Here is a 26,167-nt window from a genome sequence, read left to right on the forward strand (position 1 = left end):
AGCCTGGTGCCGTGCTGCTGGCCAGGGAGAAGGGTGGGAAGAAGAGGGGAGATTGGGGCAGGCAAGTAGGAAGCAGGTTCCACAGTTGCTCCTTGAGGCTGCTGGATGGTGCTTGCTGAGCAAAAATCCAGATGGCCTCTCTGCCCACCCCTCTCGCTGCTCAGCCTGTTGGCACTCTGCCAGGGGAAAGCGTGGAGCTGAGATGAGAGCAATGAAGCTGGCTGAAAAAGAAGGCGAGGGATTCACTGCTGGGCTCTGCCTCCCATCCATTGCCAACATACCCACTTCCTCTAGCTGCCCCCAGTACCTCCTCAGCATCCTCTCAGCTACCCCAACACCTGCCAGCTAGCTCCCCTCACCCCTCAGCTCCCCCACCTGTTCCCCAGCACCCACCAGATATTACTCAGGAATCCCCCAACTGTCCCATGGCACACTGCCCAGGTATCCCCTCCCTAGCACCCCCAAATTCAAACATCTTCCAGTTACCCCAGGCACAAGCCACAGCCAGGGTACCTCCTGCATCAGGAGACATCTGCTTCCATCTGCCTTTGCCCCATAGGCAGCCAATAGTGTTCCCCCCTGCCAGAGACAGGCTCTTCTCCTGCCCCCTGTGGGGTGAAGTCAGTGACTCTCTCCCATCCATGGGCAGCATCACAGGTGGGTGCTATGGCAACCTTGGCCCCTATGCATGACTGGCTAATAGAAGGAGACCGAAAATTCCACTGGGCTCGCCTGGCCAGGGCATATGGGAGTAGAATAATAGAATATCAGGGTTGGAAGGGACCTCAGGAGGTCATCTAGTCCAAACCCCTGCTCAAAGCAGGACCAATCCTCAATTTTTGCCCCAGATCCCTAAATGGCTCCCTCAAGGCTTGAACTCACAACCCTGGGTTTAGCAGGCCAATGCTCAAACCACTGAGCTACCACTTCTGCACGCGGGCAGTCTTCGCTCTGTCTCCTGCCGTCAACCTCACAGTGCCGGTGCTGCCAGGCAGCAGAAAACAGGCAGCCCCAGAGTCCGCTGAGGGAAGGCGTTTTGAAGCGGGAATAGGGCTAAGGAGCAGCCATTAAGTGCTGCTACTGGTCTCCTGCTGCCAGTGGTCCCAGGTACTCCTCAGCCTTCGTGGCAGACCACAGCTGTCTCTGGTTACAGGGCCCTCTCATGGGTCCTTGGGTCCTAACGTTGGGTCCAAGGGCCTCCTCCCAGCCCAAGGTTTGGATCTGTGGATCCATGAATCCTGCCTCAAACCACCCCCAGCTCGCTGGAAGGAATTTTATGAAGTCTGGTAGATAATACCTATTTTCTCTGCTGGACCTCCCAATAATCACTATACCACTTTGGTTTTACCTAAACGAAAATAGTTTAAACGATGTATTTTAAGGAATGTAATTGACTGGAGTTCTCAGAAGGACTCTCTCTCTATCCTCTTAAGGGAGGCAGAAAAAAATGCAAGCGACTGCCAGTTTTAGGTAGATATGTATATGGTGTTGTAGCCATGTTGGTCGAGACAGGGTTGCAGTTTATCTGCAGAAGGGGCTTCTAGAAACTATTATGGGCAAAAGAAAGCTAAATAGCCTGAAGGTGTTGGACAGGTTTCTGGCACACCCCGTTGCAGTGACCTTCTTATCAGTAGATTTCCCTTTGAGGGTCTGTGCCCATGGCTGTGTATAAATGATGCTTAAACACTCCAATCCTTTGCTCATCTCTCTCTCTCTCTCATATTTAACTACCCAGATACTGACTGGCGAAGACTGGAATGCAGTGATGTATCATGGGATAGTATCACAAGGTGGTGTCCACTCAGGAATGTTCTCTTCCATTTACTTCATCGTCCTGACTTTGTTTGGTAACTGTATCCTTGCACTTCAGTATGACTTGTCCATGGTATGACATGCCGTCTCTCACTGGCCAATCAGCATTCAGGATTCTCCAGGCTCCTGAAGTGCTGGAAGGCAATGTAGTGTAGTGGGTGAAGCCCAAGTCTGGGAGTCAGGACACTTTGGTGCTATGCTGACTCTGCCACTGGCTTACTGGGTGACCTTATGTAAGTCACTTAGGGCTTGCCTCTGCACAGACCTGCTCCAAACACTAAATTAGTTTTAATTCATACCTTTTGGTATTTCACTGCAAGTCTGTGTGTGGACACTTACTTCAAATTAAGATTGAATTTAGGCCAGGGAAAAAATAATTTAAGATAAATCCAAATAGAACCTTTTAGCGTGAAGTGTGTCCACACACATACTTGCACTGAAATGAAATCCAATGTAGGCTAGGTCTACACTACAGCCTAAGCCGGCAAAACTTATGTCATGCAGGGGTGTGCATATTCCACCCTCTAAGCGACAGACGTTACACCGGCATAAGCACTCGTGCACACAGCACTATGTCGGCGGGAGACTTTCTTGTGCTGACATAGCTTATGCCACTCGCATAAATCAGTAGGAGTTTTGCCTGAGTAAGGACTGCAGGATCTGGATTCAATAAAATGCACCATCATGCATGCCACAGCCTACTTCTCTAATGAACGGAGTATTTTAATTATTGAGTGTCAAATTATCTGATCATGTATTAATTTATTAGTATACATTGAAGCCTCCTACTTTTAGCAAATTCTAATCTCAAAAAAACTCCAGAAAATATTTATTAGGTCACCAAGTCACCACACTCATATCATATGGATTAGATTTCTCTTTAGACCTTGTGATTTGATACCGCTGTTATGTACTGTGGTAAAGTAATTGCATACTTAGTAATAAATTACAGGGGTGAAAAATTGTTCACTAAAAGCAAGTTAGAAGTGTGCTTTGCAGCCCTGATTCAACAAACAACACATCTAGTTTATGCATATTGTACCATTCAGTGTGTAGAGCGTCTTCACCACACGTGCTGGAGCTGTACCGGGACAGCTGCAGCGCTGTATGTATAGACATGGCCTTCGTTATTTATTTGGTGAATGTTTGAGTGTAAACTACCACCTTCGTGAAACGCTTCAGGGTCTTTGGATGACAGATCCTATAGCAGGGCAAAGGAGCCTTCACGGGCTGATCAGAGTGCCTCTCAACCGCCTCCCACCTGAGAGAGCCTCTTTAGGCTTAGCGGCCTTTGCTCCAAGTCAAAAAAGGTGTTTGTTTGGGAATTTGTATTAAAGGGTGGGTGGCGGGATGGGTGTGGGGGTGGGGAATAGCTGTATTGAAACAGTCCACAGAGAATCATTTTGGGGGGAAAGGTGAGAAAACAAGATAAGTGCACATTTACAGCAGTGTACCAGCCTTTCATTTTGCACGTTTCTCCGTATTCAGTGTGAGGCAATACGATAAGGACCGGCAGATTAAATGGCATCTGAGTTGTACTTGTCACATTAGAGGCTGCCTTCGGAATTACCCAGCTCTAATTCAGACTGTCAGTGAGCAGCAGTATCTACTACATGGAGCCTGGCTCAGTCTTAGCACTAGGGTATCCATCTCATCCCTCTGGAAAGAGGAAGATTTCTGAAATTGGGACTGTAGGTCGGGGGCAGGGGAGGAAGGAAGAGCTGTGGATCCTTAGGGTACGGCATCTGAAAATGAGATGAAAATATAATCACATTGAGAGAGAGAGAGAGAGACTGGGAGAAACAGACTGGCTTTTAACCGTAAAGAGACTGAGATCTAATGCTTTTTAAAAGGATACGGATTCCATTCTTATCCCTTTCTTCCCCCCCCCACCCCCCCGCTAATTCTCTGCTCCTATATACTGATGTTACTCCCCAGAATTCATTAGTTACACCAGCATAAAACTTGTGTAATGGAGCGGCGAATCAGAGCCATAGTGTAGTTTTCAGAGTATTGCTCAATTTGAGATCCACCAAGGGACAGATTCTCTTCCCTGCACCAGCCCCTTTTGGGCTAATCTGCCAGAGAAAGGCGGGAGGAACTCCCCCTGCATAGGAGCTGTGTGAGACGTGCATCTGGAGCCACTCCAATACCTGGAGCAGTCCAGAATCAGGGAGGCACAAAAGCCAGAGAGACTTTCTCCAAACTGTCCCAAAGCTGTTGTCCCAACCTGCTTAGGAAGAGCCCTGCCCTTTATGAAATGCTGTGAGGGACATATGGCAAGGGAGAAGAGGAAAGGGTTTCCCATTGGTTGATACACTGTTTCCTATACTGGTTTTATTTTCATTTCCATGTTACATGCCTTACAGGGCCAACATCATGTTCTTTGTACGCTCCAGCCATCCAACTGTCCTCTTTGTTAGGGATGCAAGGAGGGACTCTTCCCTGTATGTTTCCACCCATACTCCTCTTGATGTGTGCCTGAAACGTTGGCAAATCGTCACACCTACCTGCCGTACTCTGCCAAGAACAGATGCCATAAAGGGACGCTTTGAAATCTCTTGCACTGTCACTTCTTTGTTGATTTCATTGAATCCATGAGCAGGTAAAGGGTTAGATTAAAATAATAGTCATTATCTCCAACTCTGGAACACGATTAGCAGCTCAACTAGCTTTATGGGCTGAGCATCCCTAACCAGGAGAATTTTGCACATAAAAGGGACCTCATGCTGTGGAACTAACCACTTTAAAGTTCCGTTTTAACTGGCAGACAGTTCCAGCTGAAGATTACACTTGGGGAGAACATTTTTAAAGACATTTTAATAGCCTGAGTCTTTCATTGTTTTAGAGACACAAGATGGGTGAGGTAGTATCTTTTATTGAACCAGCTTCTGTTGATGAAAGAGACAAAGCTTTGGAGCTACTCGGAGCTTTTCTTCAGGTCACTTTCATTATTCGTTCATTTTCATTATTGCCCATTTCGGTGCTCAGTAATGTGCCTCCGGGATTCTCACTCAGCTCATCCAGGAGAGAGCCACCAAAACTTTGCTTCTCATGTCTGTTGCCTGCAGTCTGAACTATGTGCAGACAGAGGAATCTTCAGGGCACTATATACATACATAAAAGAAGATATGTCGAGAATGATTCTTTAATTCTCTGTGCATCCTGCAGGTGAAAATGAGTTCACCGCCATGGAGTTTTTGCATAAATGAAGTACACAGGTGGAGAACAAAGCCAACTGAAAAGTATTTGACATTAAGGAAATCACTATAACAGGGCTAATTCATCCCAGCGAAGTTCCTGGACCACGTTCGGATGTGAGATACTGTGCACTGTTGCAAATCTGGAAGAAGACTTCAGTGGAGGTACTCCAGATTTACACCAGTGTAAGTGACATCAGAGTATGGCTTATTTTGTCTCTGTAGAAAGATCTCTTCCTAAGTGTTTCAGACCAGTATAATTTGATAGAGTAAATTTGGGATTACTCTGCTCCCTAACCATGTGACTTTATCTCCAATTAACATTCATGAGAATCTGCACAGATTGGGAAGAACAGATGTGGGAAATGTTTTTTTGTTCTGGTTTTAAAGTGTCTCTTTTCCCCTTGATCACTCGGGGAATAGCAGCGGTAAGCCCCTGGTACTCCTGCTGATATTTCAAAAAGGATTTCAGTGAGGTCGCTGCCACCTCTGTCTTTCATTGCAATACATTTTTAATGCTTGTGGCATGCAGGGGGCATTCTTTTCATATATCAGGGAAAAGCGAACCGTAACTTTCAAATGGCTTATGTTGTGTCAGGTACAACATAAGCAGAAATGTCTGAAAATGAAATATCAATGTAGTCTGCCAAAACCCAACCAACCCACCATCCCAAATATTTTTTCTAGATGTTAACCATTTGGCGGTGCAAGTAGGTATAACCTGAAGTAATAGACTGGCATTAAGAAAAGGAAAATGATGGTCAGAAACAATATATCTGTTATCCTTTAGGGAACAATCCTGCAACAGTCAGATAGTGGATTAGATATGACAGATAATGTCTCTTCTATTTCTAATCCATCAGTTAAGGGGACACTCTTAATTACTTTTTAAACAATAATTTTACTATTTCGTTCCCGCCTCTGTCATTTGCAATACCCTCTTAGAAGCTTGAAAAGAACACATCTTTCCCAACCTGGATTTTCCAGGAGGCAAACCCTAACGTACCGTCACCCTTTCCCATGGGCGTTTTCGTGGGAGTTGAAATGTACAGGGCTCTTCTCATTTTCCTTACTTGCTTCCCTGATGTCAGATCAGCTCCGGGAATGTGTGCTCCATCTGGGAGGCTGTGCAGGAGCAAAGCAACAGAAGACATTGCAGTCCCTCTGTAAGGAGTGGCTTTATTTTCAGGTTCTCAGCACCAGCATTTGATGAATTACTGCTTAGGAGAAGGAGGTTCCTCGCCTGCTTCATACATACATCCCTTCCCACCGTGGTCCGTGATCCCATCACTCTGCACAGAGCTGGCCTAAGAATTTGCGGGGGGGAGTCAGTGAGGTGATTCTCCAGGAGACTTAACTGTTCCATTTTACATGAAAGTGTGCTGAATGCATGTATCCCTGGCCTCCTGCTTCAATAGTGCAGCCCCGGTGTTTGTATCAGTTTATGTTTTCAAGGATCTTTGGAAGGAAAAGGGCTAGAAACTGGCTTCAAAACCAAAACCAAAATGACCCCCAAACCCTGAGATCCTTATTTCTATATGTCTAGTTCCACAAAATCCTGGGGCTGGTTCTGTCTCAGTACGTTTAATGGGAGTGGTACTATTGGGATGGAGAAAAGAATCTGGTCTGATATAAGGTAAGGTCTTGTCTATATTCAGTCTTGCTCTGTACAGAAGTGCAACTTTGAATACAATCGAGACCTAGAGGGAGTGTCCTAAATGAAACTTCAAGGCCAAATCTATCCCTCAAAAGCAGCCTGGGATGGCCCTCTCTTTATACTTATGGAGTGAGGACAATGCTGAATGAAGGCTGCTGAATTCAGCTAACCAGCGGATTGCGTTAACTTGTCCAGGAAGATACAATCTGAGCTGAATGCTGAAGTTGTGTGCAATGCTTGGTACAACCAGGGCTCCTGCCAAGGTCTTAATGTGACTCGCATGGTCCCAAAGCTCCTATTTTACCAGACTGCATCAGTTTGAAGGTGGATCAAAACTGCGCACCCCTTTAAAAGATATATTGGTGGGGGTTAACAACATTATGTGAGGCTTTTTCTGCCTATGTGTATGTAGGGGATAGGTGTAGGAAGCCAGCTTCGTGATTGCCGTTTAACCCCATTGGCTTTCTGACTGGGTTGCTCGGAGGTGTTTTGAAAGCATTGGGAGCAGCTGAGAGAATTATAGAATATTAGGGTTGGAAGGGACCTCAGGAGGTCATCTAGTCCAACCCCTGCTCAAAGCAGGACCAATCCCCAATTTTTTTTGCCCCAGATCCCTAAATGGTCCCCTCAAGGATTGAACTCACAACTCTGGGTTTAGCGAGCCAGTGCTCAAACCACTGAGCTATCCTTCCCCCACTTCCTACCACTGTCCCTTCATTGGGGTGGCTTGTCTCCCAGTGCCCCTTTGTGGATCTTGGGTAGTGCCCTGCAATGGACTCAGGCTCCTTTGGGCGGGGCAGTCGTAAGATTGTTGAGGCCAAATCCTACAATGTGTCTGTGCTTCGGTCACCCAGTTACCTCAGGTGCTGGAGGCTCCTAGTCTCCCTTGGCCAGGGAGACAGTACTTACTCCCTGATGGCTGCCTCAGCTGGTAGGCTAGTGACCCTTCCTCTCAGGTAGGGAGGCAGGTAGCTGTTGCCTCTTTGCCAGTCAGCCCTAAACTGAGCCAGGCTCTCTCCTTTCCTCCCCACTCCAGGCCTGGCATTGACTGCAGGTATAATGGGGCAGGGCTAGGTGGGCCCAAAGGCTCTCTTCATCCCTGCTGTACTGATGGGCAGTTTCTCTGCTTCATCACAGTGTCCCTCAGCATAACTTAGAAATGACTAAGCAGCCTGCTCTGAGCTAAACTGTTGGGAATGGTCCCCAAGGTACCACTCAGCTAGCTGAGTATTGCTGGAGCTCAGGGCGCTCGGAGCACATCCCTCATGTGCCCCGAAGCTGAGGGGTCTGGGACTGGGTGGTGTAGAGCCAACTACACCAGCTTTATGCCACCACAGATCCCCTGGACACTGGAGACTGCAAAACACCCACATAGTTAAATGAGTTCTTACCCCAACGTTTCCCTAAATCCTGTCTTAGATTTAGCTGCCATGGCAGGGTCTGCTAACTATACTACACACCCTTCCTCCTTGCCATACTCCCCTTTATCTCCTTCACTCTTTTCTATCTCATTGCTTTCTCCTGTAAATCATTTGTTCCCTACAGCAGTGCCTTGTGCATCTTTTTCCAGCTCACAGACCATGCCAGCAGACACAGCCTAGTTGTTAATTACGTTCTGTCTGCCTAAAATTCCTTCAGGCATTTCAGTTGTTTCTGGTATATTTTCAATTCCTGTCCTAAACTCTTGTGCAACAACTACTGTGTCAAACAACTACAGTGTTTTGCTCTAGTGGATGAAGCAACCCCTATATACACACACACACACACACATAGGCATGTACAGTAGTAAATTACTTTGGGATTCTTTAGAGGAAGAAGACTATGCACGTGCAAGATCATCTTCATTATCATGTTAGGATCCCATTCAGCAGAACCATCAATACTTCAGACAGCCATCACGGGACATCTAGAGCTGAACACCGTGTTGTCATATGTCTGATATGTTCACAACAGCATGGCATTCTTTCTGAGATGTGATTTTGGATTTGAGGACGTGTTTTGTTTTTGTGTGTTTGCGGAATGTGCGCCGCTTTTTCTGTATGTACGATCTTATTTGTAATTTATCCTTCACTGTATTGCAAACCAATACCAAAAATGGTCACAATAAAAAAATATGAAGGAACAAGGAGGAGCTGAAATCATAAGCAAAAATGAAAGTGTTCCTCCTAATAATAATTGAAAGAATAACAACAGAGAGGACATATAGTAGGTACCAGTGATAAAGGAAGCAATAATCTCATTGCCATAAGGACTTTATTGTGATAAATTGTATTTTCTTTTAGCTCGTATGTAATATTGCAGTGAGATAAATTTAACTTGAAGGCATTTTCCTTTTTAATGGCAACCACTGTATAGTAGAGATGGAAGAATGGTCTCAGAGCAAACCGTTTTTCAGCTAATGGTTGATATTTAAGTAAGGGGAGAACGAAGAAGGCCAAAAAGTAGGTGTCTGGAGGAGCGGAGAAGCTGGAGGGGAAGAATGGATGAAACTGTGATATCTCCTATGCTGTGGAATAGTCTCCCCGTGCAAGTGATGAAGTTGGGTAATTTATACCTGGATTGACAAAGCACTGGAGAATATTCAGTAGGATGCAATCCTGTGTTGGCAGGAGGGGAACTAGATTTTTCCTTTTCCCATGTCTGTAATACTCTGTTCGTTGCAGGCGGTGGTGGTGGGGAAATATAGGTGGAAGATTATGTAACTCATCACTGTGTGAAGATTTTTCCTTAGCTGCTGCCTAAAAGACACACTCCTGAATGTCTTCTTGGCTATTGCTGTCGACAATCTTGCGAATGCACAAGAGTTAACCAAGGTATGTATGAAATATCTGGCTCTTCAACCCGTACTTGTTCCGGAGGTCCTGTGGTATGTGATCTCCATTCTGCAAATGTGACTAATGAATTCTTATTGCATTCTCCCCTTACGACCCTAGAATTCTGTATACGCCACTGGTAATGGATCTAAATGACTTGTCCTACTCCAGCCAACCTCTGGTGGCCTTGAGATTTCTCTACAAGTGTCATGCTCCTGTGGCACCTTTATTTGCCCATTTCCATTGCTGTAGCCCTTATTTAGGGAGTTGATTTTGAAACATACATTCCTTTTTGCTTAGTAACGAAGACCTGTGCATGTGCATCTTTGTACCTCTGAGCCCTCCTTACTCTTTAGATTCCCTTTTATTATTATTATTTTATTTTATAGAGTGGGTAGTGAGCACTTTTCCTTGCTATCACACAAAAGTGAAGAAGGACCTCTGGTATTAGCTAGTTTCAGGGGCAGCGGTGAACCAGTTGAAGGTTTTTAGCTGACTCAATAGAATATTTTGAAGTTCTCGCCTGAGGAAATAGAGTGATTCATGTCCTATTGCCTAGTTTGGTGTTTCGTGCTAATACTTCTTCCCTTGTCGAATTTCAGTGCAAATCAGAGAATTAAAATCCTCCAGTCAGGTCTGTGGAAAGCCACTTGCAAAAGGCCTTTACAGAGTTTCAGTCAAGATATTTAAACCTGCCTGCCCCTTGGCAGAGGCAAGAGAAATTTGACACACAGGCCAGAGCACTGGCAGAATGCCAGGACCTGGCAAGAGCTTAAAATGAAGCTGAGGTTAGCTTTACTTTAATACTTCATTTTACATTGGAACATCCCTTATGGGAAAATATATATACTCCAGGATTGTGCTGGAAAGGTCCAAAATGCTACAGCTGACCATAGTATTACTGTTCTGCTTTGGATCATTACTGCAGAATCCTTTTTTGATCTCTCTGGTTTTATTTACACATTTCTAACTCATTCTCATTGGTGAATAAAATTAACACAAGGCCTGTTGTAATGCTGCTCCCACTGCTACAATGGTGTGTGTCCTGCTAACTAACAAGGAGAAATGCGTTTGTCCAGCACCTAGCGCAATGGGATCCTGCAATGGGTGCCTCCCAGGCACTAAGATAACACAAGAATAAATAATAATATCCCTTGGGGCAGTTATATTTCACAGACTTTTACGGGTTATTCCTTCTGTAGTAAAAAGGATCACTAATCCTCGTGCTTGTTGCACCAGCTAGTGAGAGAGCTTTCCTTGGTAGAGCTGTGACAGTGCTTGCCAGTCAGTGGCATGCTGTGATATTTTCAGTCAGGCATGCAGTTGTACGTTGGCACGCGAGAGGGTGTCCTCTGTGTGGTGTGTCCTTGCACACACAGTCATGCTATGCGGAGGATTCCATTTTGTTCTACAAAATGGCGTCCTCCACACAAGTCCAGGGCCAGACAGAATTGTCCTGCAGGCACAGCCAGACTGAAGCATTCAGTGCATGCCTTGGAGACACCGACGGCACGCCACTGTTGCCAGTAGTTCAGAGATACCATACGTCCCTAATAGGTCTTGCGGTGGGAAGCCAGACTCAAAGAAGGTCCCCTCTCCCACCCCAATTCCTGCCACTCCGATCCAAATGCAGTTAACTGTACCATGGTACAGGGCTGTTTTAGGGTTGAACTTTTCTTCTAGTCCTCCCTCTCTGCTCGGCAGCTGCATTGCTGCCTTCAGTGTGCGGCTCTGAATGGAGCTTTGTTTCCTGAAAACGGATGTCTGATGTATAGCACAAGAAAAGGATAATGGGTAATAAGGGTATAAAAAATGTTCCTTTGTCTGTGAGATCATGTTTTCTGCATCTCTTTTCTGTTATGATTCGAGTCCTGAGTTTTGGGGATGGGTCTTAGTTTTACTGGGGAAGATTTTCCCTTACAGAAACTCAGCTGTTTCTGTGCATTATAAAATCCAGAAATTCTTAGACTAGAGATTTATGATCCTCTCCATAGGTGCATTTAACCCCTCCCATGAAGATTTTGGGGAGTCACTTGCATGCAAGGATAAAAGATTAGGCCCCTAAGGCCTGGGCTACACTGTGTGGGGGGGTGGGTTTCAAACTAAGGTATGTAGCTGAAGTTGAAGTATCTTAGTTCGACTTACCTGGCTGTCCTCATGGCGGCAAGTCAACCATGGTGGTTCCCCCGTCGACTCCGCTTACTCCTCCTGCCAAGGTGGAGTAAAGGCGTCGATTCAGGGATCAATTTATCGCATCTAGATGAGACACGATAAATCGATCCCCGTACTTAGGGTCCTTGTCTAATGAAGTTCATCTCTTCCTTTCTAGTCCTTTTAACTTTCCTGTTTTGCATATATCAGAAGCTGACTCTGATGGTTAGAAAACTGCCTTTGTTAGAGTTTATAGAGTGCAATTAAATATTGACAGAATCAACAAGCATTGCCAAATCACCAAGCGTCTTTTAAACTCTCTTTCACTTCATGGATCCAAAAATAACTAGGGTTTTCAAAAGAGAAGGAAGAAGATAAAAGTAATTCAATTACTCGGCCTACCTAGAGAATGAGAGATTTATTGCTAAGTAAATATGATCATGCAAAATCCAAAATGGCCTGGAGATATAATTAAATTATTCAGGAGTCAGTTGACCCCCAGAGACTTCCTTTGACAATTACATTTTAAAACACATCAAGATCAGTTGTGCATACAATGTCCAAATACTGTAAGTAACCTGAAAATGACAAAAAACACCTCCCCACTTCCATTCAGGTCTGCATCTGTTCAGCCAGCACTCCCTGTATTAGATATGAAATAGGACATGGTTTATCACATGACTTGCACTTATTCTGTAGCATTAACCAGTGGATTGTCACTGATAGCGGAAGCCCGCAGAGTCATGGTTGCTGCATTTCAATGCAGTTTAGGAAGCGGAAACCTGATTAGAAAACTGACCGGTACTATAAAGCAACTCCCTAAAAATGCAAACTCCTCAAGTATTCCCCCTTCTGCTTTGAATAAGAGTGTGCGCTGCCCATGGGCGGCAGGTATCAAAGGCAGGGGAAGGCTCAGTCTACCCAAACTGCCTCTGTGGCGCCCACACTCCCTCCAGGCCCCCTCCTGCTTCCCGCCATGGGCCCGCAGCTCTTCTTTCCCATGTGGCCGAGTCCTGGGCCAGTGACGCCAGAACCATGGGGGTGGGGAGGGAGTGGACCATAGCCCTCCCATTTCCCCCTTCCCCTCCTCTTCCACCTGAGCCCTGCCATCCCACCCCCTGGCCAGGCCAGCGTGGAGCCCTGCCGGGGAGCCTGGGCAGCTGTGGGGAGCAGCCTCTGGCCTGTGTCCCAGCCCCCCAGGCTCCCCAGCTGCCCAGGGCAGGAGGAGGGTCCGCAACCCTATGCTGGCTCCCCACAGCTGCCCCCGTGGCTCCCCCTGACCCGGCTCCAGCTGGAAGGGGGGCCTTGGAGCCACAGCCTGGCTATGGCAAGAGCGGTGCGGGCAACTGTGAGGAGCCACAGCATCACGGACCCTCTACTTGCCCCAGGTGAGCAGGGACGCAAGCCAGGGGCTGCTTGGGCACCCCACACTGTGCTCAGGTAGAGGGTTGGCCATGGCTCCCCACAGCTGCCCGCCCGGCTCTTATCATGGCCGGGCTGCAGCTCCGAGCCCCCCCGTTTTTCCTGGCCAGAGCCGGGTCGGGGAGAGCTGCATGGGCAGCTGTGGGGAGCCTGGGTCCCTCCACCTGCCCTGGACGGGGGGGCCTGGGACACGGGCAAGGGGCTGCCTTCGCCTCCACCTTGGGCAGTTATTTTTAGTAAAAGTCACTGACCGGTCCTGCACAATAAACAAAAATTCACGGAAGCCCCATGACCTGTCCCTGATTTTTACTAAAAATAACTGTGACAGGACAGGGAGGGAGACGGTCCAGCCCCTACCGCTGCTGTGGCTCCGGGGTCTGCCAGGCATCCACAGCAACTCAGAGATCTAGGGTCCCTCCACCGCCGGGTCCCTCTTGGCGGCTTGGAGCTATGGGGGCTGGTGGCTGGGAGCTGTGATGGGCCCCGCCGCCTGCAACTGCTGAGAGCTCTGGGGCCCCTGCTGGCTGACAGCTTCAGCCCTTCTGGCCCCAGAGCTGAAGTGGAAAATGTCACTGACTGAGGGTTCTGGTGCTCTCAGATTCTGAAAGCTGGGAATGGTTGACGGAGGATGGATCACTTGAGGATTACCTGTTCTGTTCATTCCCTCTGAAACATCTGGCATTGACCACTGTCAGAAGACAAGATACTGGCAGATGGACCTTTGATCTGACCCAGTATGGACGTTCTTATGTTCTTATGACCTTCGTGACATAATCTTAGCCTTAATGATGATAATCCTGAGCATTCATATCCAAGTTTTCATCCATTGATCAGATGCATGTTCCAGTGTAGGGATCATGGACTAGATATCAGCTTCAGGGAAGGAATGATGATCAAGTGGTTAGAGCACAGGACTGGGAGACAGGAAAGCTGGGTTCTGTTCAGACCTCCTAGGTGTCCCCAAGCAAATCACTTATAACCTTCCTATCTGCTTTCCTTTCTGTAAAATGAGGATACTGATAGAGAGGTATGACCCAGGGCGGCAGCTGCTGCTGTTGTTAGTTGTAGTAACATTGGATTTGTATTGGGATAGCAACTATGAGCCCCAGTCATGCACGAGGACCTACTATGAGACACACTGTAAAAACACTGTCTCTGCCTCAAAGAGAGCTTACAATTTAAGTGTAAGACAGAAGTTTAGTTAATATGTGTATAGTGCTTTGAGAACCCTGGATAGAGGGTGCTACAGAACTATTATTGTCTTTATTTTAGTATGAAACACTTGTCGGCTAAACACTAGTTGTTCTAAGTTACGTATTGCTAAATTTGTAAATACAGTAGGAGTTTTCTTGAGCTACAGAGTCTATCGAAATGTAGTGCTGCAGTTGAGAGTGGCTTAGAAGCAGGAAATGTAATTTTCTGCTTTCTGAGTTTTATGTTCAGTGAATTAAAAAAAAGCCAGTGACAATATTTAAACCTTTGTGATCGTATTGAAGCTGGCTAGAACTTGGGAGAAGGGACAATCGAAGAACCCCAGCCCATAAAAGCAAAACAGTCAAACCTTCGTCAAATTACAGCACTTTCAGATATTATACCCCAAAGGGTTCATATTCTGCAGAATAAAAAAATATACATTTGACTTACAGTAAGAGTCTCAAGTCATTGATAAATGTACTGGAAGTTGGCAGCTAAGAAACATTGACTTTGTATAGTTGTTTAATGGAGCATTTTCATCTTGGTCTGGCTTGGATTCCTTCTTTAACTGCAATGAGGATTTGCTCATTATAGATGTACTAATATCTGGAGAGAAAAAAGCAAGCTTGAAAGCCTAATGGCAGAGGGTTTTTTCCACATCTATAATTCACTGTCATTTTTGTCTCTTGAAAAGAGGAAAGAAAAGGAAACCAATTTCAAAGTGAGTTACATCTGATCAAATACTATTAAATTCAGACCAGTTACTTTTTCTTGCCTATTCCAGGGTGGAGAAATCCATGTGTAGGCTATGCACTAGTTAATATCTCACAAAGCTAATCTTCAACAGCAGGAAGTGATCAAATAGCGTCCTACAGAGTGCTATCGTGTGGTCTCTAACTGCCTTCATCTTTGAAGAGTGCTTATACTCAGAGTAGTGATGTTAAAAGTGGCATTATAGGGTTCCATGTTTATCTTTCCATAATTTCCCTGACAAATATGACTAGTTTGAAAGTTAGAAAGGCTGGCCCTGGGATCTGAGCCCATCCAGGTTCCTTGGCTCACCATCAGACATAAAGATTCAGCAGTCAGAACGAAACAACGGTGTTGATGATGCACTAGTTGAACACAGTAGCTCACGCTTCTGCACCTGTATGGGTCCTGCAATGCTAACAAGAGTGGCAAACATAGAAAACAGTTACGGGGTTTTTTGGAAGAGTCAACTGCTACGTTTCTCAAGACACACATGGAGCGGACCTGCTGTAGAGGTCTGCTTGAGCCTAGTTTTAAAGCCTGACCTGACCCAACCAGAGCCTGAGTGCGTCAAGTTGTTTTCAGACCTGACCCAAACCCAACACTTCCCCCTGAACCTGTGTCGGCATTGCCGCTGTCTTATCCTTGGGGCTTGACCTGGTGGGGGTGTCCCACTCCTCACGCCCCATGACTGCGTTCCCTCTGCCTCCTGTCCATGGGGTTGGCACAGTGACTGGGAGAATCTCCCAGTACCTCACGCTCCGCAGCACACAAAGCGCAGCAAGGTGGTGGTGGCTGGCAAGAGTAGGGCATGCAGCTGCCCCTTCACAAACCCCCGTGCAGGAGGAGGTGATCGGAGACTACTTGACCCAAGCCCGAACAGGTCGGGTCATTTAACCCAAGCCTGGTATTTGGGGCCCGTCGAGTTCAGGTCAGGTTGCAATCTTCTGCTGAGTAAGAAGGAGCTATCTTTACATGAGCATCTTTCTTTCCATAACCATAATTTAATACGGCTTCCGATTTCAGGTCTGCTAGGGTAAATCTGAAGTAACTCAGTTGAAATCAATGGAGTTACACCTGTGTAAAATTGGTATGAATAAGTTCAGTTTGAGGTCCTCTGGTACATTATTTATTTTAAGAAAAAATATTTTCAGTCTAATCAATGGAACGTGGCCTTATTTTACACCCAAAATGTCATGCTCTTATATAGTCTCTTTCCACATTGTGGCACGTGTTGCCTGATTATGATGAGAAGAGGTATAAGGTATAAGAAGATGCCCTCAGAAACTGGAGATTCCAGCCAGCATTCAGTGCTCCCTCTTGGCTGAGTAGAAGGAACCTAAGCAGAAGGAACCAGACAGAAACTTGCATTGTAGGATTTCTAGCCTTGACAGACTTTGCCACTATATTGAAGATGAGGGCAGCTGCCATCAGTTCCATTTTATGCAGAGTACTTGGAGCCTTCAGACTCCTCATAACTTGCTAATATGGCAATAGACAGGTAAAGCCCATGGGCCCTACTCAGGAAAATATGCTGCAACAAATCATGCAGGTTTAACAAAAACCGAATGCAGTGTTTCAGAGTGTTTAACTGTTACTTTGTTAAAAGTGGCTGTGACAGTTGTGTGTCACTTGTGGCCATTTATGAGTTCAATTGATTTTCATCCTACGTCTTTAACTGAATGATGAATGATGTAACCCTGGATTTGTCTTGATTTCGGAAACAGGATGAAGAGGAAATGGAAGAGGCTACCAATCAAAAGCTTGCGCTCCAGAAGGCCAAGGAGGTAGCAGAAGTCAGTCCCATGTCCGCAGCTAATATTTCCATAGCAGCGTAAGTGTAATTTTTTATTATTTGGGAACTTTTATCACTTTGTTTTTATTCTTCAGACTGAGTATATATCTGTTCCATTGGGCACATGAACTCCGATGTACAATATGGAGGACTAACAAGGGCTGTAGGTTGATTTGAATACTTCAGGGTCGATCACTTAGTTGTGTGTTTTATTTGGTATCTTTGCATTTAGTTGGTTTTTCTTTGAAATGTCATTGTCTCCACTTCACTGGAAAAGAAATTCATTTTAGAGAATTTTTAAGTTGTCCTAGGAAAGACTTCACCAGGTGAACTGTTATCATTTCACTTCAGACTTTTTCGTTCTGAAAGACGGGTGTATATGACATATAAAATATAGTTTAACTACAATAATCTGTGCTTTGATAACTGAATTGTAAAGACCGCCTCCTGAATTTCAGACACAAAAGTGGCTTTGCATGCCCTTTGCTCTAAAAAAAAGCCATTTGAGAGTGCAAAATGGGACACTGAACAAGTGAACAGACACTCCTGTGTACCTGGTTCACATTCAGAAGTATCATCTTGCACGTGCAAATGCAGGCTTTTGTGCATGGAAGGGGGGGTGCTTGTGTGATCTCACTTTGGAAGAATGCTTAGAAAATATTACTCTTGGGGCCAGCTTTTCAAGTATATGAATCTAAACTTCCCTTTGCAGAACATGCATAGGCAGGTGGAAATAAGCAATTTTCAGATGTGTGCTGAGGTCTTTGAGGTCAGTGGGAGTTTTGCCTGCATAGGATAAGGACTGAATTTGGCACACACAATTGCTGCTTTGCACATATAATACACATTTTGCTTGTGCTTCTTAGGGAGCCTGTGTTTGAAAATGAAGACATTTTGAAATGTACTGATTGACACACACAATTATTCTGGAAGTTTATGCAACTTCATGGGGAAGTTCAAGTATCTTTGTGTCAAAAAGACTGCCCTGCTGTTTGCTGGGAGCTGCAAGTATTTCTCGATAGCCTCCAGTCCTCAGAAAGGGGCAGCTGGAAATTACTCCAAGGATCAGGGAAGCCTAAACTTATTTGGAATAATTTCCTGTCCAGTTGTATTCCAAAATATCTGTAGTCCAGAGAGAACCCTATTTAACTGAACAGTTTTCTAATATATTTTCCCCAACGTAAATCCATCTCATAAGGCCTTCATTAGTGTGTATTCAATCTAGAATCATGTTATTTCAGCAACAATGGCACATATGAAACTTGTTCACTAAATCTGAAAAAAAGAAAAGAATATTCTTAATCTGTTTAGCTTTTTTTTTGCAATTTATATTTGTAGAATACGTATATGGTTAGCATTATAGATAGTTCTCCTCTTATAATGATTTGCCAGCCTCAAAAAGAATTCACATAAGAAAAGTTTTTCTTTTTCTTTGATGTACTTCTGTGTACTGTAATTTTAAAATATAAGATGGCATTGTTTATTCTATTATTATTATAAAATGATTGTATATGTGAAGATTACTTAGAACCCCAAACTCCCATCAACTTTAATGGGCCCAGGATTTCACCCCAGATTCTTAGTTACTGACAATAGTTTTAGTCCCTGATTTTTCATCAGGTTTTTGATCTCACACGTTCAGTTTTGTGACTACAGTTACATGTGAGTGCAACATTGCAAGTTACTATTTGTTGTGTCTACAGTTATAGCTGCTCAGACATCTATGTGCCTTTTTCATAGGTACATTCAGATGGTTAGGCCTATAAAATGAATGCAGTTGCAGGTGCAATTAATTGTTTCCACATTTAACTGTAGTAGCAAAATTGTGTTTGCAATACTAGAGGCCACATTTGGAAATGTAGAACTTATTCTCTCAACAGTGTGTCTCTAGGCAAGTTGTATCTGCTGTATAGAAGCATGAGATACTTACACAGGCTACTGTGATTTAGTTGCATGTGTGAGTGTGTGATACTAGGTTGGGAGAAAGACTGAAGAATCAATAGATGGGTGTTTGAATGAATAAACACATAGAAGAACAGATTACTGGTTAGAAGGTAAGTAGATGTGTGGGTGGATTGTTGGTTGGTGACAGGTGGTTTAAGAGGTGGATGTAACAGAGGATCTGAGCGATCTATCCGCACTGAACTTTTTTCTTTGAAATTTGTGTTTATAATTTTATTAGGTCTTTGTTTTTAAAAGAGGCTTTATTTGATTTTTTTCTCTTTTAAATTTACTTTTCAAAAAGCATATTTTAAAATGAATTTCTGTCATAACTGGTTACCTGAATATAAACCAATATTATGGAAATGTACGTCAGAGGTCCCTCTGCCTGTCAACTAAAATAACTCTCTCTTTCTTTCAGTGTTCTGTAGAGAGAGTGCTGTGGTTCAAGTGTTTTCTTTGTAAAGTTGTTCATGGTAGCAGAATGGCTCTCAATTAACATTGTGGTTTGACTCTTAATATGATTTGTTATTAATTTGGTGGACCTGTCCTTTGGGTTCCTAGAACCTACAGAGGTGGCAAAACCTTCCGGGTGCTCAGTCTGGTAAAAAGTCATTTCTATTTTCCCTCCCTGGTGTTTAAACAGTAAGATACTGTGCTTGCTGCTTTGCTTCTATTTCTTGTCAGTTTTGTAACATTTGTGCTTTCAGTGGGAGCAAATCCTGCACCCCTTCGTCTAACCCTCTTCACTCTTATTTCCTCATCTTAGCAAAGTCTGCATTTTGGAAACTCCTTATCGTGCATTTACGCTACAGTGGGTGGCAGCGTACCCAAGTTTTCCATCCTCATGCATTACTGCAATGTATATATATTGTGCATTTGTTTGTATGTGGAGGTGTATATGTGTATCCATATGCCTGTGATTGTCTGTATTTGTCCTTTTGCTCTGCTATGGAAAATAACCTCATTTAACAACAGCTAAGCTCCAGGAAGAATTCAGCTTACTGAATCAGTTACCGAACTTGCTTTCTAGGCTAATAAAGTTAGTTACTTTTTTTAGTTAGTTACTTTTTTACAAAAGTTAGTTACTATTTCAGTGTATTCAGTGACATTTTAGAATTTTGCAGATGCATAGGATTCAGCGCGAGCAAGGATTATTTTGTGGTTGATAGGTGGTGAAGTCCTACTACTGAACCTTGAAACTGTTTTAATAATTTATCGATCTATGCAGTCAAGTAAGGATATCATCTGTCTGATAACTGACTTAGAAGGTGCTATATTATAATTCTGCATCTATAACTGGGAGAGGCAATGAAGTCAGTTACTACAGTCGGTTTGTAGCTCCTGGTTTGTTGATCTTTAAGGATGTCAGTGGTTCAACTTCTACTCCATAAAAAGGGCTAATAGGAGTGGATTGATTTAGCCATGACTTGGCTTTTTTTTACCTGGTGAACTCTATCCTGAATAGACTTATTATTTTCTTTTTCAGGATTGAAGCTGATGTGGGGCATTTTTCTGTTGGGATGTTTGCTTTAAAACAAGATGTTTTTTTAATCTGTGTTTGACATTTTAGTTTTAGCTTATTCTTTTCATTCTGGTTTTGTGATTTTTTTTTTCCGTTTAGCGTTTTCCTTGCTTTATTGTTTCTTGAGGTGAGTTTGGGTTTGTTCAGTTTACCCAGAGTCGTCCTTTGAAAACCTCGGTTTCATATAGTATTTTAATTGCTCAGCCTCATGAACTGAGCTACTGTAATAACAGATGGGACTACACAAAAAGCCATTGGTGCAGCTTCCTTGGTGCCGAAAATGGAGGAGAGAGGGGGAAGCCCATCTTAGGGAATTCCCCTTTAATTGTAGGGTTCATTAGCTGATAGAACACGTTATTGGGAGGCAGGAATCAGTGCTTTGCTTCTTGCTCTGCCACTAATTCATGATGGGAGTTGGGGCAACTCATTTAACTTTTCTGTGTCTCGGTGGGGCAAACAGGGTGGTGACTTACTAACTTTGTGGAGCGTGAGGCTTCATCAGTCAGTGTGTAAAGCACTTTGAGTCCTTCTGTGAGAGGCACCAGAGAAGTGCATTGCATCCGGACCGAGGATTAAGGCACAACCCCCCTATTTCAAAATGTAATTTTTTGTCGTTAAGTTTGCTGTTTCACGAACCTTCAGTCCCAAACACCACACCTTAGAGTTCCCCCTCCACCTCTTCTTTCCCAGCCAGAGATGCACCAATGACATGTACAAAAGGGGCTGCATTAAACAAAAGCACGCACCAGCTCTGTTCGCAGTTCAGTTGACCAGTCTGAGAGACAAGTTATGACTCAAAAAGGAAGCTGAAGCCCCACACAAGCACATCTACTTCACCACGGGTGCTCAGAGGCTACTGATGCAGAACTTGTGCTTAAAACAAATAACTTCTTTATTTGTTTATTCGTGTGTTTCCAACGGTCTGCCTCAAATTCTTCTGGGGGAAAGTCTTAAAATAGCAACTGCAGCCAAATTACTAAATTTATAACAGCCTGCAAATTAGTTGTGCCTAAGTTGTCACACTGAGTGATTTTTTTTTTCAAGGTGGTAATGGTTTTGAGTTGTAGCTGGCCTCCAAGAGTCTAAGCATCCCTTGCTGTACAGCAGGTCTCTAGCTGGAGATTTTGATGGGAGAGGGAATCCCCAGATATGATGGCTCTAGCCCTGTACGGAGTGATAAGGAGACAGTTTCTCCTTGTAGCGGAATATATGGGCCAAATCCCGCACTAAGAGCTGTCTGTAGGATCGACCACGTAATTGACCACTTTAAATGACTCTGTGTTTTCCAATTATCAACCCACTCTGTTAGGTGTCGGGTTTTTGCTGATCCCTTATGTAGTTGCTTAAGGCATTTTACTTGTGTGCTCAGCTAAGACCTCCTGCTCACAGGTAAACCCTACCAATTGCTTTGCTAGCTCTGACCCAAGGGTGCTGCCAACTCATCATAAATTGGTAAATAAATAAAAGATGTGATGTTAAAATACCAAAGACAGTACATGAAAGAGCAGGTACAGTAGCACACTTCCATCTTTCACTAGCACTTCTTAGTGGTCATCTGTCCCTTTTGTACAGGTTTGGGGACGAAGGTCTGGGCGGGTTGTTCTATTTCCTCTTGTCTCTGGAACTCTGTGGTCTGTTCTACAGTCGTTGTTGGGCATGGCTCTTGGTAACCAATAGAACCCTGCAAGAAATACGCCTGAATCACTAGCAAATAAAAAGTTCGGTGTATGATGACGTATAGACTAGAAGAGGCGTTCTTTTTATCTTGCCGGCTTGTCATTTCTTCCCTCTTCCTGCTCCCTGAATGTGCTGGTGTGTGGGGTACTGTGACTCTTCCTGTTAGTTTGCTTTTTCACCCTTTTTGTCATGTAACTGTGAATCAGCAAACAGCTGCCCAGAAAGACACTCTCTCTCTCTCTCTCTCTCTCTCTCTCTCTCTCTCTCTCTCGCTCTCTCATGGTAAGTAGCAGCAAGCAAAGCTCAAATACCTCCTCCACTTCGCTTTGAAAAAGGAGGCTGTCTTTGCCCTACGAGTCTACATAGTATGACTTCAGTATGAAATTAGCTGATGGATATTGCAGAACAGGGATTCCAGCAATGAAGACAGAGAAATGGACCTCTGGGAGCCCTTTTGCAGGACTTGCGTAGTCATGTTGGGCCAAGTACAGGGATGTTTGGCAGCATCATTGTGGGGCCTTCATCCTGCACTGGACCAAATGAGGCAATGAGGAATACGATGATAAGCATAAGTGTTTTGCCAAGGGATTTTGAGATGTGCTTTAAGCAATAAAATGCTTCAGGTTGCCCCTATGCCTCCACAAACACCTTTGCCAGTGCTGGTTCTCCTTTCCCGGAATCTCTGACAAGTGAAGCCATGATTGGTACGTTCTCTGCTATCATAAATTTTCTGCCTAGTTTGCTCAGGCCATTCTACCCAGACTTTAAACATTTATGCAATTGTAGGATCTTTGCTGGGGGCTTCATTCAACATCCTGTGGATGCAGCGTCCAGCCAAATCAAGAAATAAAGGAGTACCAGCTTTGGTAACCCCATAACAATAATTTCCCTTTAAAAATGTAGAGTGCCAGTACTGAAGGGTCAAAAATCCTCCTGTTTGTTTCAGTGCAGTATAAAATATACTAATAATGAAGTTACGGCAAAATAACCATATGATTGCTCCCCAGGACCATTTATTCCAAGCAAAGCCAAGTAAGTGTCTTTAATGATTGCTCCCCCACACAAGCTATCCAAGCCCCTATAAGGTAGTGTTATATATACATACACTTCACCTTGGTCTACTTTTAATTTTACAATACATTGTTACTTAATATCCTGTGGGTTTGTAATGTATATATTTAAAATTTCACCAGTTCATCCTGCTTTCTCCCCTCCAACCGCATCTCCTTCTTAGGTGCACTTTCCTATCATCTGGGCTTTCTGGCTTTATAGCACTAGTTGTTAGCTAAATAAAACCCACAAAAATCCAATGGAAATAAATCAGTGTTTAAACTGAAAGTGGTAAATTCAGAAAGAGGACGGGTTATATTTTCCACCTCCTGGGAGGGGTCTATAGACAATGTAATGTTGCAAAAAACAAATATATAGAATTATTTTTAAAATTAGAACTAAGTCTCCCTTTAAGTGCTGGAACAGGCAGAAACTGCCCCCTAATCTGTCAAATCCACCTGCTACTGCATTTCAAGACCCCCCCTCCCCCCATTTAGGCAGTCACATGTGTTAAATGGAGGCAAATCTACCAAATAAAATGTGAACAAATGCCTCTTTATTTCCATGTTTGACACACAGACATGCTTCCTGTTGCCCATGCGGATGGTATATCCTTAGGGCTAGGCCCTTTTTCCCCTACCCCATGGATGCTACGATAACCTGTGTTGGAATTGGTGGCCTTGTGTCCTTCTCTTAGTTCAAAATGAATCATTGCAGTACATGCTGTAAATGCAAACTCCACCTGTTTCTACAAAGACCTCTGCTCTGGGACCCTGATGGTAGCTTGTGCAGAGGACTCTGGCTATGTGAGTACAGCATATTGCAGCATAAAGTCTTACTATCATCTTGTGTCTTTTGGTTCACCTTTTTATATTTTCTTTTGGCTCCGGTTTGATTTTCCAGTTGTTTTCCTTTTAACTAGAAGACGATGTCTCTGTGGCTTCCACACTTTCTGAAGCTTGCCCGGGCTCCTTCCAAGATGCACGCTGCAGCCTGCATTCGATAGGACACAGCCTGTATGAGTCTCCTCCCGATGTCTTTTATAGTTTCTCTTCTCTTCTTTATTTTCTCACCTTTTTTTGTTTTTTGTTTTTTGTTTTTTGCATGTGCAGTTTTGTAAAGCAAACTCGAGGTACTGTATCTCGCAGCTCGTCAGTCTCCAGCGTAAATTCACCGTGAGTTGCTCTCTGTTACAATATTCAGTAAATGGATTTATGATATATATCTATATATTTATAAACCTCCCTGCTTCCCACCCTCCCGATGCCTTCCCACTTCCCTTGCTTTTTCCAAAAGTCATTCACATCATTGTGGAAAACCTCCAGGCCAACATACAGTGGAAGGACTGGAAGGTGTACAGCAGTGCCATATAATGTTTGTGATTTGAGCGTGAGCAACTCTGTAGTGTTTTGTACATTGGGTGTGAAGTCCTCCACTTCTTTCCTTTTTTTTTTCTTTTCCCTTTTCTTCTTTCTGCCCTTCTCTTTGTCCTTTCCTTACTTAGTAGTTTTCCTTTCCTTTCCCTCTTACTTTCTTCCTTGCCCTCTTCCCTTGTTTTGTGGCCTGTCTTGTTCTCACTTTTATTGTTTTCCTCTGTGTTATTTATACACTGGGCTAATGGTTTTGATGTTCTACCAGTGTTTGCACTTTTGGTTCAGGAGGAGAATGGGGCCCTACCATGAGCGTGCTCTTTAAAATGAAAGCTAGAACGGGAGAGTTTCAAAGGGGTCCAGCTTCTGGAAACAGGACTCAAATGGGACAATGTTTGAAAACTCTGCATAAAGAACCCTTGGAAATTTGTTATAACGAGCAGACACGCTCCCCCACTCCCTCCTGGAGTTTGAGTTTAAAGCTCCAATGTATCCTAGAATTTCGCAAACATGGTGGTAGACCCTTCAGCCATTCCACCCACTTCCCATTAAAAATCCCCCCTCTCCAGGACTCATTGTGAATCATGAGTAGGCTTCAAAGGTACACGTTGCAGGTTTGTAGAAAATACCTTTGATCCCTTCCACATCATCAACTCATTGAGTGTCTCTGGCTTATACTTTTATCATTTTGTGTTACTTTTCTACGGTGTAATGCTCTTGGGCAGACAAGTAAGTGCAGTTCAGACACGAAGAGCCAGATCCTCAGGTGCGTCATAGTAGGGCTCAGTGTGCCTGAGCAGTTGGGAAACAGAAGGCTTTCCACCACCTTTCTGCCCCTTCCTCCCAGTCCCTGATTCCAAATGGCATCTCAGGTCCGGTTTGGCCCCGGGACAACTTAGAGATGTTTGGACTGGTTTCTCCAATCTCTGTTCACTTTGTGCCATGCTGGAAAATTCCCCCTTTGTAGGGGGAATCACTGTCTGTGCAAAGTTGGTGGAGAGGACTGTGATGCCTTCTTCACCAGTTGTGGTGTCTGTCTGTTGCTTAGTACACTGGAAGCCTCTTGCAGTATAAGGGGAGGCAGGTGGAAGGGAGAAGAAGGCGGAGGTTTGTCAGGGAAGGGGATGTGGCGAATTGAGTCTATGCCTGATTCTCTGCTGGTGTGGGACTTTACTCCAGCAGCGTAACTTAAAACTGCACCAGAGCAGTGTAAAGCAGCTTTCGTGTAAATGTGAACCAGGCCCGTTATCTCTGAATTTGACCCATATTGCCCATCGTGTGGAGACAGGGGCAGGCTGCACTTTTAGAAAACTGAATCTGAATGACAAAGACACAAATCACGGGAGCATCATTGACCCTAAAGCCACTTTACACCTGTTCAGTCACGTAGTGGAGCCTTAAAGCAGGTGCAGATATAGTTTATATCCACATCAAGGCTCCTTCACACTACCAGAGCAATGCATGTGAATCAGGCCCGTTGTGTGTAAGGCAGATCTAGGATTCTGAAAGTTTAGCTAAGTCTGCATTTCTTTCTCTATACAGATCGGCAGTGCTTTTCCCCAGCAAAATACTTGTTTGGGTAAACAATTCACTGGATCCCATAGGCAGCTATCACTAGTTATATGTCACATGTAGGATTTCCAGTATCCAGTTTGCACCGATACAATCCCCTCTGTAACGAAACGTGAAGGACCCTGATTCTTAGTTACACTAAGGCCTACATGCAGTTTTTACACCAATATAACTGTTTCGGCTAGAGGTGTTGTTTTTTCTATGTAAACAGTTAAATCGGTACTAGGCAGTACTGCCC

The 26,167-nt window shown here is 44.3% G+C and overlaps 1 protein-coding gene across 14 annotated transcripts in view; it reads left to right on the forward strand.

Annotated features, from left to right (window-relative positions):
- The window catches only part of CACNA1B (calcium voltage-gated channel subunit alpha1 B), a 466,872-nt gene that overhangs the window by 315,573 nt on the left and 125,132 nt on the right, over window positions 1-26,167 (forward strand). For 11 of the 14 annotated variants that reach the window (XM_043530418.1, XM_043530423.1, XM_043530432.1 and 8 more), the window contains 4 exons: window positions 1,736-1,853; window positions 9,415-9,482; window positions 16,727-16,833; window positions 24,100-24,162. In XM_043530418.1, coding sequence (XP_043386353.1) covers window positions 1,736-1,853; window positions 9,415-9,482; window positions 16,727-16,833; window positions 24,100-24,162 — 356 coding nt within the window. The remainder of the gene's footprint in view (window positions 1-1,735; window positions 1,854-9,414; window positions 9,483-16,726; window positions 16,834-24,099; window positions 24,163-26,167) is intronic. The other 3 variants (XM_043530425.1, XM_043530427.1, XM_043530429.1) reach the window with 1 other exon arrangement.

The sequence above is a fragment of the Chelonia mydas genome, chromosome 16, assembly GCF_015237465.2.
Source record: "Chelonia mydas isolate rCheMyd1 chromosome 16, rCheMyd1.pri.v2, whole genome shotgun sequence".
NCBI classification, from domain to species: Eukaryota; Metazoa; Chordata; order Testudines; family Cheloniidae; genus Chelonia; species Chelonia mydas.